The sequence below is a fragment of the Pan troglodytes genome, chromosome 19 (genome assembly GCF_028858775.2).
Source record: "Pan troglodytes isolate AG18354 chromosome 19, NHGRI_mPanTro3-v2.0_pri, whole genome shotgun sequence".
Classification (NCBI taxonomy): Eukaryota; Metazoa; Chordata; class Mammalia; order Primates; family Hominidae; genus Pan; species Pan troglodytes.
The window spans coordinates 37,879,109-37,897,177 of NC_072417.2; the positions used below are offsets into that span (position 1 = coordinate 37,879,109).

Consider the following 18,069-nt stretch of genomic DNA (forward strand, 5'->3'; position numbering starts at 1 on the left):
AGTGAGCCGAGATCATGCCACTGCACACCAGCCTGGGCAACAGAGCAAGACTCCACTTCAAAAAAAGAAAATTAGTGACGTGTGGTGGTGTACACCTGTGGTCTCAGCTACCTGGGAGGCTGAGGTGGTAGGGTCACTTGAGCCTGGGAGGTTGAGACTGCAGTTAGCCATCTTTGCACCACTGCACTCCAGCCTTGGTGACAGAGTGGGACCCTGTCTCAAAAAAAAAAAAAAAGAGCCAGGCACGGCTCGCGCCTATGATCCCAGCACCTCGGGAGGCCGAGGCAGGTGGATCACCTGAGGTCAGGAGTTTGAGACCAGCCTGGCTAACATGGCAAAACCTCATCTCTATAAAAAATACAAAAATTAGGCCGGGCACAGTGGCTCACGCCTGTAATCCCAGCACTTTGGGAGGCTGAGACGGGTGGATCACAAGGTCAGGAGATCGAGACCATCCTGGCTAACATGGTGAAACTCCGTCTCTACTAAAAATTTTAAAAAATTAGCCGGACATGGTGGCGGGCGCCTGTGGTCCCAGCTATTCAGGAGGCTGAGTCAGGAGAATGGTGTGAACCCGGGAGGTGGAGCTTGCAGTGAGCTGAGATCGCGCGACTGCACTCCAGCCTGGGCGACACAGTAAGACTCCATCTCAAAAAAAAAGAAAAAAAGAAAAAAATACAAAAATTAGCAGGCATGGTGGCGCGCGCCTGTAGTCCCAGCTACTCAGGAGGCTGAGGCAGGAGAATTGCTGGAACCTGGGAGATGGAGGTTGCAGTGAGCTGAGATTGCGCTGCTACCCTCCAGCCTGGGCGACAGAATGAGACTCCATCTCAAAAAGAAAAAAAGAAGTTTAGCTGTTCCCTTGAATCTTATTCAGAATTACTTCAACTAATCAAAGATTCAATTTCTGATTTCTTTCTACTGTCTGGTGATGGTATGAGGAGGAGAATGATACAGAATATACTAAGATAAACTTTTTGCTGTGATAATGAGTCATTATGTCACATATTAAAATGCCAGTGTCTGCTACTTGAATGTATACACTAAAAAGACTGGAAATTTAACCCAGAGGAATCATCAAATGTTCACATAGGAATGAGTATAAGACTCTTGTTTTGAAATATCAACTAACAGTAGTATATGCACTATATTCTTTTATATTGGATTTCTCTAAAATCAGGAACACCTGTGATGATGAGGTTTTAAAAGAACCATAGAAAATGTGTCTTAGGGAGAGAGATCTCCAGGTATAGGATATCCACAGTTTAAGAAGATAACCTGATGCTTCTCTTCTACTGGCAGTCCTTATTTATCATTTTGGGGAAAAAAAATAAAAGTCAGCCTGAGGACACTAATCCTGATCAGTAGTACAGAAAGAGGTGATTGCTTGTTGTCATAAATGTGCCACTTTGACCACTTATGACCTCCAGGAGTGAAAAAAATTGTAATTACTAAGAAAGGAACAAAGATTACGATAACCTTAAGTGTTTAGGTCAGAGGTAAAAGCCAAAAATATTGGATCCCATTGAGCCAGTAGTTGAGCATAGCTTTAGTCATGATAATCTCGGCTATTTTAGTGGCTGCCCTACTACCTGTTTGGGCCTTCACCTAGTTGCAACTGTGGCAGCTCAGAATCATAATCCATTTTGTTTGGACAATATTTTCCTCCTACCAGAACTCTCCAGCCATGGAAAATTTTTTAGAGTAAGGGAAGAAATAATCTCTTTTGGAAATTAGCTTGGATTACACTTTCTAAAACCTTCCTCCCCAGGGCCCAGTACCAGAGGTCGGGTAGGGGAGGACACTTCCCCAAAAAACTTGAATGTGCGGATGAAGTATGCCCACTAAGCTTTTTATTTCTTTTCAGTGTGGATATTTATCCCTTACAGTAAAAAGAAGACAAATTATTGGTTTAAATCCAGTTTGTCTGACTAGAATGTTGGGCAAATTACTCTATGGCATGTAATAGTTAATGGGGTCAGTGGCTTTTAAAGCTCCTGGCACTGGTTGGCATTTTTCTTTGGTCAAACTTCTACACTCAGCTGCCACCCAGGTTTCTACTTGACATTGTTCACTTAGCTTTCCTCATACTAAAAAGAAAAGCAGATTTAACACAAGCTGAATGGACTTGATTTGTGATCCAGACCGGAACAGATGAGGCAGTGCGAGTATAAACTCAGCTTGTAAAAGCCAGGCTGTCACATAAACTGAAGCTGCCTTGGCCAGGCCCACAGTAACTGCAAGTTGATGGCAGAATTGAGAGCAGATCAAGGGCTTACCTTGTCTAGTTGTACTTCCTTATGCATGTTTCTTGAACTAGTTAGAATTTTTTAACTGGGCTGCATTTGAAATATCCAAATACTATTTTGCAGTCAAAAAAGGGTATTATGGGTGAATGTCTGCCAGTATTTTAAATGGAAACAATGAAAAGTCTATAAAATCCAATAGAAATTTGAAATTTAGCTCCTAGAAATGAAGTATATGGTAGGGAAATGTAGGGAAGGTTATCTTAATGCTATATCAATATATTGCCTTCTGTTAGACTCTGTGAAGAACAGTTGCCCAGTAGTAAATGATATGCAGTTTGCTCAGAGCAGTAAGTACTTTTTGTAGCTGACATACCTGAGCTTCCAACTCACATAAGAAGGCTTACTTGAGTAGGACTCCTGGTTTTTGTCTGAGCTTCAAATAAGCCAGCTGAATCTTTGGGCCAGTAGTGTTTGGAGTGGGGACTTTGGGCTGCTATTTAGGGTTCTCCTCCAGAAGTTCTCCATCCTAAAAATCCTTTCCTCTGGTTATTTCTACTGGTAGGACAGAAGGAAACTTAATTTCAAAGAAGCTCAGCCCTGGTGCAGTGGTCTGTGCCTGTAATCCCAGCATTTTGGGGGGCCGAGGCAGACAGATTGCTTGAGCTTAGGAGTTTGGGACCAGCCTGGGCAACATGGTGAAACCTCATCTCTACAAAAAATACAAAAAATTAGCTAGGCGTTGTGGTGCACAACACCTAGGGTAGTTAGTCCTGGCTACCCTGGAGGCTGAGGTGGGAGGATTGCTTGAGCCCAGGAGGTCACAGCTGTAGGGAGCTGTGATAGCGCCACTGTACTCCAGTCTGGGTGGCAGAGTAAGACCCTGTCTCAAGAAAAAAAATAAAATAAAAAGTATCCTCAGTTGCTTAACTCAGTTGCAACTTGTAACTCCAGTAGCTTTTCACTGTTTATACCTAACACTTTGTCTCCTCATACTTGTTCTTTTATTTTTTGTTTAACAGCTTTATTGAGATATAATCCACATACCATATAATTCACCCAGTTTACTCATTTAAAGTGTACATGCATGGGTTTTTAGAATAGTCACAGAGTTGTACAGCCATCACCACAATCTAATTTTAGAACATTTTTATCGCCCTGAAAATAAACCCGATGTCCATTAGCAGGCACTCCCTATTTCTCTCACCCTCTCTACCAGCCCTAAGCAACCACTAATCTACTTTCTGTCTCTATAGATTTGCCTATTCTGGATGTTCTGTAAATGGATTCATATAAATGGATTTTTGAGTTAGGCTCCTTTTACTTAGCATGTTTTCAAAGGTCATCCATGGTATAGTATGTATCAGTACATCATTCCTTTTTATGACCAAATAATATTACATTTTGTGGATAATACCACATTTTATTTATCCATTCATCATTTGATAGACATTTGAGTTGTTTCCACTTTTTTGCTATTATGAATAATGCTGTATATAGATGTGTGTACAACTTTTTGGGTGGACATACGTTTTCATTTCTCTTGGGTTTGTGCATATGAGACTTAGATTGTGTCCCTGGCCTTGAAATGTAGTAGAATGGATCTGGCCAAACATAATGACTCTCCATTTTAATTTTGAAAATTGAAAGATTCTGCAATATGGAATTAATTGGTCAGAAGCCAGCAGTGAAAACCATCCTTTTTGGTTTGGGGTGGGGGAGTTGTTTGGTTTTTGTTTATTTATTTATTTCAAGACCTTAAATATAAGGTCTTGCTCTGTCACCCAGGCTGGAGTGCAGTGGCATGATCATAGCTCACTAGCCTCAAGCAGTCCCCCGCTTCAGCCTCCCAAAGTGCTGAGATTAAGAAAACTATTCTGTATGAGAAGGAAAGAGGGAGAAGAAAGGAAAGGCTTTCAGACTTGCTGACCATTTAGACAAACGCACCAACCCGTTTGCCAACCTATTTTTTTTTCTTCCTGCCTCTATCCACTTCTTGTACATAACAGTATTTCATCTCATAATTAACAGCTATTAGTTAACTGAAGGAAAATTATGTAGATTTCAAGACCAATGTGAGAACAAGTTATACTGGCATTCATGGTTATGTGACTATGTCAGTCACCTTAGACTTTAATAAGGGCAAGATCTGAGTCGGCAAGAATGAGGTTTTTTTGTTCACAGATTTTCATAATTTATGATAGTACATTATTTATCTCCTGCTATCTAAAGCCTCAGATTTCCTAGGAATATGAGGAAATCTATAATAGTTAAAACAAAGAAATTTCAACTTAGTTTGACAAGATGTATAAGAACAAGTGAAGATTCAAATAATGGTTGGCCATTTTAAAGAACCTAATAATATGTTCAGGAGAATATATATCCCTTATGTGGCATACTTAATATATACTCTCATTGGCCAGGCACTGTGGCTCACACCTGTAATCCCAGCACTTTGGGAGGCCGAGGCAGGCGGATCACAAGGTCAGGAGATCAAGACCATCCTGGCTAACACGGTGAAACCCCATCTCTACTAAAAATACAAAAAATTAGCCGGGCATGGTGGCAGGCGCCTGTAATCCCAGCTACTCAGGAGGCTGAGGCAGGAGAATGATGTGAACCTGGGAGGCGGAGCTTGCAGAGCAGAGATCGCACCACTGCACTCCAGCCTGGGTGACAGAGCGAGACTCTGTCTCAAAAAATACACACACACACACACACACACACACACACACACGTACGTATATATATACATACATAGGTGTGTGTGTGTGTGTGTGTGTGTGTATATATATATATATATATATGTATATATGTTTTTGAGACAGAGTCTCGCTCTGTCGCCCAGGCTGGAGTGCAATAGCGCAATCTCGGCTCTGCAAGCTCTAGCATGAGTTTTAATATTTTTTTGAGATGGAGTCTTGCTCTGTCGCCCACACTGGAGTGTAGTGATTGATATTATAATGACAGTATATATATACACACACATATATGTGTATATATATTTATATGTATGGATATGTATAAATATATATGTATAAATATAAATATATATTTATATGTATGGATATTATGAGAGTATATATACACACATATGTGTATATATGTATGTATATTTATATACATATATGCATGTGTATATACATATATACATGTGTGTATATATATATTTTTTGAGATGGAGTCTCACTGTGTGTATGTATACGTATATACATATACGTGTGTGTGTGTGTGTGTGTATATATACATACTCTCATTATAATATCAGTCACTACACTCCAGCGTGGGTGACAGAGCGAGACTCCATCTCAAAAAAAATTAAAATAAATAATATCAGTCACTAATATGAAAATCATTTTAAACTATTGACCTTATTCTAGGGAGAATCCAAAAGTCTTCCTAGGTCAAATGCAACCGAAGCATATAATTATAGAAATAGGAATGAAAAAATGGTTAGCTTTTTTAAAGTTATGGATAATTCCTCTAACACTACACTACTACACCCATTTTCAAAGTGCCCTCATTGCTACCTTCAGTGGGCCCAAAAACAGCCAGTGGGTGCTACCTCTGCCTAACAGATCTCACCAACAAGTCTCTCATGAACATCCACCATAATACAAAACTGAGACTGGTCTCAAGTGTACCTTTCATAGAACAGACATAAATTTTAATGTAGTATAGACTAAAAGAAAATGTATTAAGATGCAGTCTAGCAGTCTGTCTTTCCATTTTAAAACAAGTTAATAATCATTTAATTTCTATGTCTAATTAGAGTCCTTTAATGAATCAGAACTTTCTTTTACAAAAGTCACTAAAGTAGAAGGAATCCTCTCTGTCAACATTAGAATGGAGAATAATTATCCTTTGGTTTGTAAATTTCACCAGGCGATCTCCAACAGCATCTCCAAGCAATGTTCATATTACTCCGCCCAGAAGACAACATCAGGCTGGTAAGTTAGTGGTGTCATCATAATTTTCTTCCTCAAAAGACTATCTAAGATAGCCAAAATTGAACAGTCATTTTTACATCCCAACACAGTGCTGGGAACTATGTGAAGTAAGAGAGAAGATAATGTGGAGTGTTGTGAAATAATTTGATGGTTTAAGACTGTTGGTAAGCACCAATTTGTAAGTTATTAACTATAATAACAATTGAAGTTCAGAAAATGGAGAAAAACCTTGGGGATTTGACCTAGATTAGGAAGATTTATGTAGTCAGTGGAGCTTGAGCTGACTCTTGAAAGATGATGAGATTTGGATTGGTAGAAGGAAATTATTCTAGATAAGGACTTAACAAGCAAAAACACACATAGGGAAGGACAAGGAGGGAGTGAAATGGCCAAAGATTGATGCTGGCTTCAGACTCAGGAGACGTGGACTTAGGTCTTTACTAATCATATGATACTGGACAAGTTACTTTACCCTGTCTGTGCCCATTTCCTCATCTCCTGACTACCTCTCACGTTGAGAGGGTCAACTGGACATGAAAACATACTGCATAGTGCAAAATGCTGTCTAAGTATGGGGATTATTATTATGATTATTGGGAAGATAGAGACTAGAAAACAAGGCAGGCAAATATGGATTTAGTGCTGTAAACTGGAGGTCTCAAACTGGCAGTGTATAGGCCAGAGATACATTTTGTTTGGATCACAGTGTTTTTTTAAAAAAACGTAAGCCAGAATTTTAAAGTTAGATGAGATGTAGCATGGGTTCTTAATTTACCATAATCCTCTTTGTGAGACGGAGTCTTGCTCTTTTGCCCAGGCTGGAGTGCAGTGGCACAATCTCGGCTCACTGCAACCTCCGCCTCCCAGGTTCGATCGATTCTCCTGCCTCAGCCTCCCGAGCAGCTGGGACTACAGGTGCACACTACCACGCTCAGCTAATTTTTGTATTTTTAGTAGAGATGGGGTTTCACCGTATTGGCCAGGCTGGTCTCGAACTCCTGACCTCGTGATCCACTCACCTTGGCCTCCCAAAGTGCTGGGATTACAGGCGTGAGCCACAGTGCCCAGCCCCTATTGTCTTCTTAAGTCAAGTGTCACCATTTGTCATCATTCCTGCACTGTTGTAGTAATACCTCCAATAAAACTAGGAAAACAAAACTGAGATGACCATATTTCTTTGTGGAAATTGGAAAGTATTTCTACCCATTCAATATTCACGTGACTTACTTTCCTTATTTACATTTCCCATCTGAGCCTCTCAGGGGTGTCCAATCATTTGGCTTCCCTGGACCACACTGGAAAAAGAAGAATTGTCTTGGGCCACATATAAAATACACTAACGATAGCTGATGAGCTTAAAAAAAAATCACAATATCTCATAATGTTTTCAGAAAGTTTATGAATTTATGCTGGGCCACATTGAAAGCCATCTTGGGCCACGGGTTGCACAAGCTTGCTGCCTGCTCTAGATTACTAACTAAAGGTAGTACCTCTCCCTTTTCAATAAGCACTTGTGAAACATTACAGGTTTTTGAGCCAAAGAATGCCGTGGGACAGCTATAGTAGTTAGGGAAGATTCCTCAGAAGCTAATACAGAATAGAGAGGAGGAAAAGATCATTTTAAATCAGGGAGGCCTGCTAGGGTAGTTATGGCAGTAATCTAGGTATGTGGTAATGAGTCCTTTGATTAGAATATATAAAAATTTAAAGGAATCTTTTCATAGTTATTTTATATCTTAATTTTAATTTTTTAAATGTTTTATATCCTAACCAAAAGTAACATTATACATTTATATAAATCTTGTCTGTATTTCTTGATATATTTCTTTCTTAAATAATTATCTAAGGCCAGGCACAGTGGCTCACGCCTGTAATCCCAACACTTTGGGAGGCCGAGGTGGGCAGATCATTTGAGGTCAGGAGTTCAAGACCAGCCTGGCCAACATGGTAAAACCCTGTCTCTACTAAAAATACAAAAATTAGCCAGGTGTGTTGGCACACACCTGTAGTCCCAGCTACTCAGGAGGCTGAGGCAGGAGAATCACTTGAACCCAAGAGGCGGTGGTTGCAGTGAGCCGAGATTGTGCCATTACACTCCAACCTGGATGACAGAAGAAGATTCTGTCTCAAAAAATAATAATAATGTTATTATTATTATTTAAAAGGGAATGGGGGGGATGCTATTCTTACAGTATTAATAATCTGGAGTGATTGGGGTGTGGTGGCTCATGTCTGTAATCCTAGCACTTTGGGAGGCCAAGGCAGGAGGATCGCTTGAGCCCAGGAGTTCAAGACCAGCCTAGGCAACATGGCAAAACCCTGTCTCTACAAAAAGTAAAAAATTGGCTGGGCATAGTGGCATGCCAGCTACCCGGGAGGCTGCAGTGGGAGTATTGCTTGAGCCTGGCAGGTCAAGGCTGCAGTGAGCCATGATCACGCCACTGCCCTCAACCTGGGCAACAGTGCAAGACCCTCTAATAATAATAATCATCATCATCATCTGAAGCAATGATTCTCAAACTTTAAAGTATATCAGAATCACATGGAGAGCTTTGTTAAATCACCAATTGGTGGACTCCACATGCAGAGTTCGATTAGTAAAGGGGAAGCAGAGATAATTTGTATTTTTAAGCCAGTTTTGAAACACTGCTGATGCTGCTGATCCAGGAATCACACTTGGAGTACACCTCTTTGAAAACCCATAACAACAGTCACTTGCACATACTGGATGCCCAATAAATATTTGCTGATAGCTTTCAACATTTGTGTGTTTTGGTAAAGCTAAAGCTTTAAAGAGATCTAACATCACTTTATCGTTTTCTCATTGATAACCTTCTGGAATTTGGTTTGAACCTCTAAATATTAAAATAATTTTAACTGCATAGAGACTTGGAAGAACATGAAGGAAGCAGTTACAAAGGCAGAGCTGGCAATTCTTTTCTTACTAAAATATGCATCTTCAGCTGCTTTACATTTATAAAATATAAATTCAGAAAATGTAACTGATGCCTCTGAATTCAAAGTTCAAATGACAAGCCGTTTTACAGTTGTTTTGAGTTGTTACAAACACATAGTCATTATGTTTCAGCTTATTGAGTGAGTCATCTTCAAGAAAATGAGTCAATGCATTGTATGACTTTGGACAAATTAGCACTTCTGTAACTGAAAGGAGCATTTGTAGACTCAAAGCAAAGGCTTTTGTTTTGAGTTAAATTTGTAATGCTGAAACTCTGAAGATTTGTGCAGAAGGTTAAAAGTTTGATAGTCAACTGAAAGTCTTGGGTTTTTTTTTATTTTTTATTTATTTATTTATTTATTTTTTTGAGACGGAGTCTTGCTCTGTCGCCCAGGCTGGAGTGCAGTGGCTCGATCTCGGCCCATTGCAACCTCTGCCTCCCGGGTTCAAGTGATTCTCCTGTCTCAGCCCCCCGACTAGCTGGGATTACAGGCGCATGCCACCATACCCGGCTAATTTTTTGTATTTGTAGTAGAGACAGGCTTTCACCATGTTGGCCAGGCTGGTCTTGAACTCCTGACCTCAAGTGATCTGCCCATCTCGGCCTCCCAAAGTGCTGGGATTACAGGCATGAGCCACCGCGCCCGGCTGAAAGTCTTGACTTCATTTTTTAAATAACCCAACCAAACCACACATTTTGCTTTAGCATTGAAAATAAGCCGGGCACAGTGGCTCACGCCTATAATCCCAGCACTTTGGGAGGCCGAGGCGGGTGGATCACGAGTTCAGGAGAGCGAGACCATCCTGGCTAACACGGTGAAACCCCGTCTCTACTAAAAATACAAAAAATTAGCCAGGCGTGGTGGCAGGTGCCTGTAGTCCCAGCTACTCAGGAGGCTGAGGCAGGAGAATGGCATGAACCCGGGAGGCAGAGCTTTCAGTGAGCCAAGATCGTGCCACTGCACTCCAGCCTGGGCAACAGAGCGAGACTCTGTCTCAAAAAAAAAAAAAAAAAAAAGAGAAAATAGGACAAAGCCAATCTTTTCCTCCAGGGAAGCTCTGTGTTCCAAATACAGGCATCAAGCATTAACTGTAGTACTTAGAAAAACTGTAGCTAGTAAAATAAAGAAAGTGGTTTTATAGTACTCTTGCACGTTACCAAAGATCAACCATTTAATTAAAACATTAATCTGAGAAATTAAGAATTTTCAGGACATTTGAAGTAATTTCAATTGATGTTCTTAACTAAAGCTGAAGTGTTGATAAGGTACAAAGAGGTCTTTTTTGAGTATTTTGCAGGAGAATTCAAGAAAATGAGAAGTTTTATGATTTTGGTTTTCATCATATGTTGCTTTCTAAAATGGAAATTGGTTCATTTTTTCTAGCTATAAATGTATTATGTGGGGTTTTTTTTCTCCCAAACAATGCAAAAAGGTATAAATAAAGTAAAAATCACTCTGTATTCTACATTCTGAGAAAACCGTTCTCAGCAATTTGGATAAGTATCCTTCCACTCTTTTTTTAAATATGTATATATGAGAGAGAGAGAGAGAGTGTGTGTGTGTCTGTGTGTGTGTGTGTATCTGTGTGTGTGTGTGTAAAGAGTGAGAGGAAGAGCATTGTTTTGTTTCTACGAAAATGTGATAAAAATAGAAATACCTTTTTGTAACCTACTTTCTTCATAGTTTATCATGGATATCTTTCCATGTCAATAAATAAATCATGGTTTTTAATGGCTACACAGAATATAATTCATATTTAAGAATTTCATACAGACTGATTTAAAAAAAAATTCAGAGACTTCCTCAAGCTCTAATCTTTCTCTTTTGAAGACAGTGTTCTTTAGTTTACTAGTGTCACAAGTGAAGCCTGTTTTAATTTTGGCTATTGATTTTGCTTCATTCTTTTGACTAGCATTTAATATTTACCTACTTTTGGAACCTTTCTCTCTGATGGATTGGGTGAACTGCCTGTCTTAGACATTGGGCCTTTATAATGTAGTTTACTGGGGGTAATTAATTTCTTTTCACCAAGAGTCTTACATCATGCACACAGGGGCATGCATGTAAGACTCTTGGTGTAAAGAAATTAAGTCTTTTTTTTTTTTTTTTTGAGACAGAGTTTCACTCTTTTGCCCAGGCTGGAGTACAATGGCGCAATCTCGGCTCACCACAACCTCCGCCTCCCAGGTTCAAGCGATTCTCCTGCCTCAGCCTCCTGAGTAGCTGGAATTACCGGCATGCACCACCATGCCTGGCTAATTTTTTGTATATTTAGGAGAGACCGGGATTATAGGCGTGAGCCACTGCACCCAGTGGTGAAAAGAAATTAAAGGCAAAGTTACAGTTTAAGCTTAAGGAGGAGTATTTCCTGATGTTAGATGATGCTGAGGAGAGAAGCTCTTTTTTTTTTTTTTTTTTTTGAGATGGATCTCGCTTTGTCACCCAGGCTGGAATGCAGTGGTGTGTTCTTGGCTTACTGCAGCCTCTGCCTCCTGGGTTCAACTGATTCTCATGACTCAGCCTCCTGAGTAGCTGGGATTACAGGTACATGCCATGATGCCCCGCTAATTTTTGTATTTTTAGTAGAGACCGGGTTTCACCATCATGGCCGGGCTAGTTTCAAACTCCTGACTTCAAGTGATCCACCTGCCTCAGCCTCCCAAAGTGCTGGGATTACAGGTGTGAGCCACCACTCTAAGCCAAGAGCAGCTCTTTTATCAGGTGGTGTTTGTGAACTGCTTGTAATTAGGTTAAGCGTTTAAATTGGATGCCGAGGGAATAGCATTATTCTTTAATAGATGAGCTTTGAAAACAGATTGGGTTCTTCAGGAATAAAGAGGCAGGGGATGACTTCTCAGACCTACTTCAGTCCTAAGATTGCTGGATCCAATTCACCTGTAACTTGTAATAGGCTTCCACATTTAGGCAGTAAATGTAGTTTCTTGGAAATATAATCTTAGTTACTATTGCTGCCAAGTTTTAAAGTCCAGAATAATTGTTTTGTTTAGACAATTAAAATGGACTTCAGTAGTGTCCTTTTCAAGGAGAACTTTAGTTGATTAATCAAATGCATCTCAATTATCGTCTTATTCCAGTCATTGATTTCAATATAGGTTCTGGAGACTGAAGAAACATTGGAAATGCTGTCCTTTTCAAAATTAGGATATTATGTACAAAATTGCCATTTTAAATTTATTTGACTGTGTTAATAAATTATTAGATTTTGCTTAATCTTATCTCCAACAGAGGAATACGAAATAAACCTTAAACCAGGATGGGCGTTAGACTTTTCCTTATGGCTGCGGCACATAGATTTTTAATTCCTTAACCTAGAATCTTGAAGCTTAAAAGGAACTTTTTTTTTTTTTTTTGAGAGTCTCACTTGCCCTGTCGCCCGGGCTGGAGTGGAGTGGCGTGATCTCAACCTACTGCAACCTCCTCCTCCTGGGTTCCAGCAATTCTCCTGCCTCAGCCTCCTGAGTAGCTGGGATTATAGACACACGCCACCACACCCAGCTAATTTTTTTTGTATTTTTAGTAGAGAGAGGATTTTGCCCTGTTGGCCAGGCTGATCTCGAACTCCTGACCTCAAGCGATCCACCTGCCTCAGCCTCCCAAAGTTTTGGGATTACAGACGTGAGCCACTGCGCCCGGCCTAAAAGGAACTTTAATTAAAGTCTTGGGTTTATCCCCTCACATTTCAGAATTTTTTCTTCAAAGATTTTTATCTCATCCTTCTAATTAGGATATAGGTGTTGAATTAATACTGTAGGTACTGTCTAGAGGCCTGTGATCAAATTCCAGGAACTCTTAAGTGCTATTCTTCCATTTAAGAAGCTTAAAATTGACCAGTCTGGACAACATGGTGAAACCCCATCTCTACCAAAGATACAAAAAATTAGCCAAGCATGGTGGCGGGCACTTGTGGTCCCAGCTCTTTGGGAGGCTGAGGTGGGAAGATTGCTGGACCCCGGGAGGCAGAGGTTGCAGATCACGCCACTGCATTCCAGCCTGGGTAACAGAGTGAAACACAAAAACAAAAAAGAAGCTTAAAATTGAATGGATCTGAGATATGCATGTTATTCAAGCCTAAGTCAGTATTAAATGTCTGGGGCCCTTCTCATTAGGTTTGGGAACTTCTGTTACAGTTTGAGTAAGCAAGGGAGAGCCAAACATTTGAAATGCTTTTGATATTATAAAATAAACTTTAAAGAGACAACTGGCCAGGCGTAGTGGCTCGCACCTGTAATCCCAGCACTTGGGGAGGCCGAGGCGGGTGGATCACAAGGTCAAGAGATCGAGAGCATCCTGGCCAACATGGTGAAACCCCATCTCTACTAAAAACACAAAAATGAGCCAGGCGCAGTGGCAGGTGCCTGTAATCCCGTTTACTTGGGAGGCTGAGGCAGGAGAACCGCTTGAACCCGGGGGGCGGAAGTTGCAGTGAGCCAAGATCACACCACTGCACTCCAGCCTGGGCGATAGAGTGAGACTCCATCTCAAAAAATAAAAAAAAAAACACTAATGTTTGCAATGAATATCACTTACAAAGAAACTCTTGCAGCCCACTTCTAACTTGGCTGGTAACTTGCATTATAGATAATACTTATGAAAGTTATATTTTTCCTTTTATCAGCTTTGACTTAGCCAATCAGTTGCCACTGGTTGGTGTAGGAGCTGTAAATAAATTGTCAGAAACAAAGTTCATTTGTTCCCAGGCCATTTGTATTTGAGCCTTGCCAGAAATTCTTGGAGCGTTGACAGAGAATAAAAGAGCCTCTAACACATTCAGGAAACTTGGGCCAAGGGAGGCCCAAATATAAATATGTAATAATATGCGAGATCTTGTTTATAAGAAAATCCAGTTTACCTGCACCAGGATTTCTGATTAATTAACATGTTGTAGAGTGTTTCTACAATCAGAGAAGGAGTCAGTACTGCCTCCCGGTCTGCCACATGTACATTTACTATTTATTCATTTTTCTGTGTGTATAATATCCCACCCTTGATCCCAGCCTTCTAGATCTTAGTCCATTTAAATGTTAGTTCCGCTTAGCTTCTTATAAGTGAATTTGGTTTTAAATGCTCAATTACTTTATGGAACATGAAGTCAAAAGTACAGCTCTCTATCTTATGCATTTGGCATCAGAATGGTAAGCATTACATTCTTGTTATATCCATTCTTATTAGAAACAAGATTTAATGTAGCCACTTCTGCTGTTTGTGCTTCCCTAGCTTTTCCTAGGAGTATCAGAATAGAGACAAAAAGATAGCCATGGGAGTCTCACCTCTGCCTTGCTAAATGGGTCATTTGAGCCGTGTAACTATGCCTCTTTTTCCCTTGGCCTGGCCATTTTGGAATAGTGACAGAGTTAACAGGAGGGAGACTCCAAGAACAGCAGCACTGAAAAAAAAGTTCCAAATAGAAATTTCTGACAAATATAATGAGCCAGTTGATGGATTAGAATTCTGTTTCTCTAAGGAATAGGGGTTATTTTATACAGAAGAATTTGCCTCCAGAGCACATTTTTCTGGCTTCAAAGATCTGTCATTTTGCCAGGTGGGTGGCTCACACCTGTAATCCCACCACTTTGGGAGGCTGAGGTGGGTGGATCACCTGAGGCAGGAGTTCGAGACCAGCCTGGCCATCTGGCCAACATGGTGAAACCCTGTCTCTATAAAAATACAAAAATTAGCCAGGCATGGTGGCATGTGCCTGTAATCCCAGTTACTTGGGAGGCTGAGGCAGGAGAATCGCTTGAACCCAAGAAGCGGAGGTTGCAGTGAGCTGAGATCATGCCATTGCACTCCAGCCTGGGTGACAGAGGGAGACCCTGTCTCAAAAAAACAAAAAGAAAAGGCTGGGTGCAGTGGCCCGTGCATGTAATCCTAGCACTTTGGGAGGCCGAGACAGGTGGATTGCCTGAGTTCAGAGTTTGAGACCAGCCTGGGCAACATGGTGAAACCCCATCTGTACTAAAATACAAAAAAAAAAAAAATTAGCCGGGCGTGGCAGCATGTGCCTGTAGTCCCAGCTACCCAGGAGGCTGAGGCAGGAAAATTGCTTGAACCTGGGAGGTGGAGGTTGCAGTGAGCCGAGATCAGACCACTGCACTCCAGCCTGAGAGGCAGAGCAAGACTCTGTCTCTTAAAAAAAAAAAAAAAAAAAACTGTCATTTTAAAACTATTATTAACAAATGAAAGAAGAGTAGCCTAGACTATACACTCGATGAGGGCATAGATCATGTCTCTCTCTTCTACCACTGAATCCTCAGCACTTGGCATTGTTATTGTATGTATAATATGTGTAATAAATATTTGAATGTGTTGCCTGTAGTTGTTTTATTTTTAAGGCTTATAAGATATCTTTTTGAACTTATCAAGGCTGGGTGCGGTGGCTCACGCCTGTAAACCCCAGCATCTTGTGAGGCCGAGGTGGGCAGACCACCTGAGCTTGGGAGTTTGAGACCAGCCTGACCAACATGGAGAAACCCCGTCTCTACTAAAAATACAAAATTAGCTGGATGTGGTGGCGCATGCCTATAATCCCAGCTGCTCGGGAGGCTGAGGCAGGAGAATCGCTTGAACTCGGGAGGCAGAGGTTGCAGTGAGCCGAGATCACACCATTGCACTCCAGCCTGAGCAACAAGAGCGAAACTCTGTCTCAAAAAAAAAAAAAAAAGAAAAAGAAAAGAAAGAAAGAAAGTACATCCTCACAAACTCATTACTGAGCTTTTTTTTTTTGAACCAGAGTCTCCCTCTGTCACCCAGGCTGGAGGGCAGTGAGGTGATCTCAGCTCACTGCAACCTCCGCCTCCTGGGTTCCAGTGATCCTCCTGCCTCAGCCTCCTAAGTAGCTGGGATTACAGGCGTGCGCCACCACGCCCAGCTAATTTTTTTTGTATTTTTGGTAGAAACAGTGTTTCACCATGTTGGCCAGGCTGGTCTTGAACTCCTGACCTCTGGTGATCTGCCTACCTTGGCCTCCCAAAGTGCTGGGATTACAGGCATGAGCCACCGCGCCTGGCCATTACTCTGCTTTAATAACCATCAACCTTTTGTCTGATTTCTTTCATCTGTCCCCACTCCCTGTTAAATTTTTTTGTTGGAACATTTTAAAGTAAAACTCAGAAACCATGTCATTTCACTCCAGGTACTTAAGAAAAAGTCACAGTAACCACAATGCTGTTATTACATTAACAGTAAATCCTTAGTTTCATCTAAGACCCTGTCCATATTCAGATTTTCTGAGGGTCCTTTTAAAATTTAATTAAGAATAAATTAAAACTTTTGACAAAAAATGAGAAGTTTCTAAAAATGCAATCTCCTTTAATTATCATCGAAACTGAAGAAAATCTTATAGTGCATTAACATGCAGGAATTCAGTATAGCAAAGTCGGTACTCCCCTTAGATGATGCTAATAGTTTGCTCCATATTATAATTGTTTGTGGGAATTGCATCTCTGAGACCAATGCTCACACTCATATACCTCACATTTCCCTCTTCAGTCTTTATTACACACTGTGGTAATTAGTATAAATTGCACTAATAACAAACATCTTATTGAGCATTTACTGTGTGCCAAGCACTGTGCTTTACATGTATTATTTTATAAGATTCTTAAAACAACCTGACAGTTAGGTATTATTATATCTCCCTCCAATTAATTTAGTAACTTACCAAAGTTTTTATAGCTAGTGTACGAGCTGAGATTTTAATTTATGTCTCCTAACTACTGGCTCTGCTGCCTTCCTGAGTATGCTTTAAGATGCTGATGAAAAAGGGTTGAAATGATCTGAAATTAATGTCCTAAATTTCATAATTTCTCTGTTGTCTGCTAAATTCCAGGCTGTAAGACTGGAAAGTACTTACCAGAATCGAACACGCTATATGGTAGTGGTTTCAACTAATGGTAGACAAGACACTGAAGAAAGCATCGTCCTAGGAATGGATTTCTCCTCTAATGACAGGTATGGTGGTACCATTTCAAAATGTGAAAACTGCTTTTTAAGTAACCTGTTCCAGTTGCTTTTTTTTTTTTTTTTTTTTTTTTTAATGGGGACGGAGTGTCATCACTCTGTTGCCCAGACTAGAGTGCAGTGGCTCAATCTCGGCTCACTACAACCTCCGCCTCCCGGGTTCAAGCAATTCTCCTGCCTCAGCCTCCTGAGTAGCTGGGATTACAGGTGTGCACCACTATGCCAAACTAATTTTTGTATTTTTAGTAGAGATGGGGTTTTGCCATATTGGCCAGTTTCAAACTCCTGACCTCAAGTGATCCACCCACCTCAGCCTCCCAAAGTGCTGAGATTACAGGCATGAGCCACTGTGCCTGGCCCCAGTTGCCTTTTATCACAAAAATATCTTGTGCAGTTCTGCTGTTAAAGTACAAGACATAAAACTAAAGAACATAAGTATCTTAGCCACAGTCTTGAGAAACAAGAATGTTTAGTGAATGTCTTTGGTCGTGTGTTTCCAATTTACCATTATTCCATACCTTCATCTCATCTTTAGATAGTCACAATATAAAGCAAGTGGTTTCAAAGTTACATTTCCAGGGGAAAAAAGCTGCCTTTTTATTTCTCTTTTTGAGACAGCGTCTCGCTCTGCTGCCCAGGCTGAAGTGCCGTGATGTAGTCACAGCTCACTACGGCCTCAAATTCCTCCTGGGCTCTAGGAATCCTTCCACCTCAGCCTCCTAAGTAGCTAGAAGTACAGGCATGCACCACCATACCCAGCTATTTGGTCTTTTTTTTTTTTTTTTTCCTTATTTTTCTGGAGAGAAGATTTCCTTACGTTGGCCAGGCTGGTCTTGAATTCTTGGGCTTAAGCAATCCTCCCACTTCAGCTTCCCAAAGTGCTGGGATTACAGGCATGAGCCTTGCACCTGGCCTACTCTATTGTAGTCAGTAAT

The 18,069-nt window shown here is 40.7% G+C and overlaps 1 protein-coding gene across 24 annotated transcripts in view; it reads left to right on the forward strand.

The window, feature by feature from the left end:
• Positions 1-18,069, forward strand: part of SSH2 (slingshot protein phosphatase 2) — a 303,729-nt gene that overhangs the window by 227,713 nt on the left and 57,947 nt on the right. For 12 of the 24 annotated variants that reach the window (XM_016932093.3, XM_016932105.4, XM_016932091.3 and 9 more), the window contains 2 exons: positions 6,132-6,196; positions 17,004-17,125. In XM_016932093.3, coding sequence (XP_016787582.1) covers positions 6,132-6,196; positions 17,004-17,125 — 187 coding nt within the window. The remainder of the gene's footprint in view (positions 1-6,131; positions 6,197-17,003; positions 17,126-18,069) is intronic. The other 12 variants (XM_063798760.1, XM_016932100.4, XM_063798751.1 and 9 more) reach the window with 2 other exon arrangements.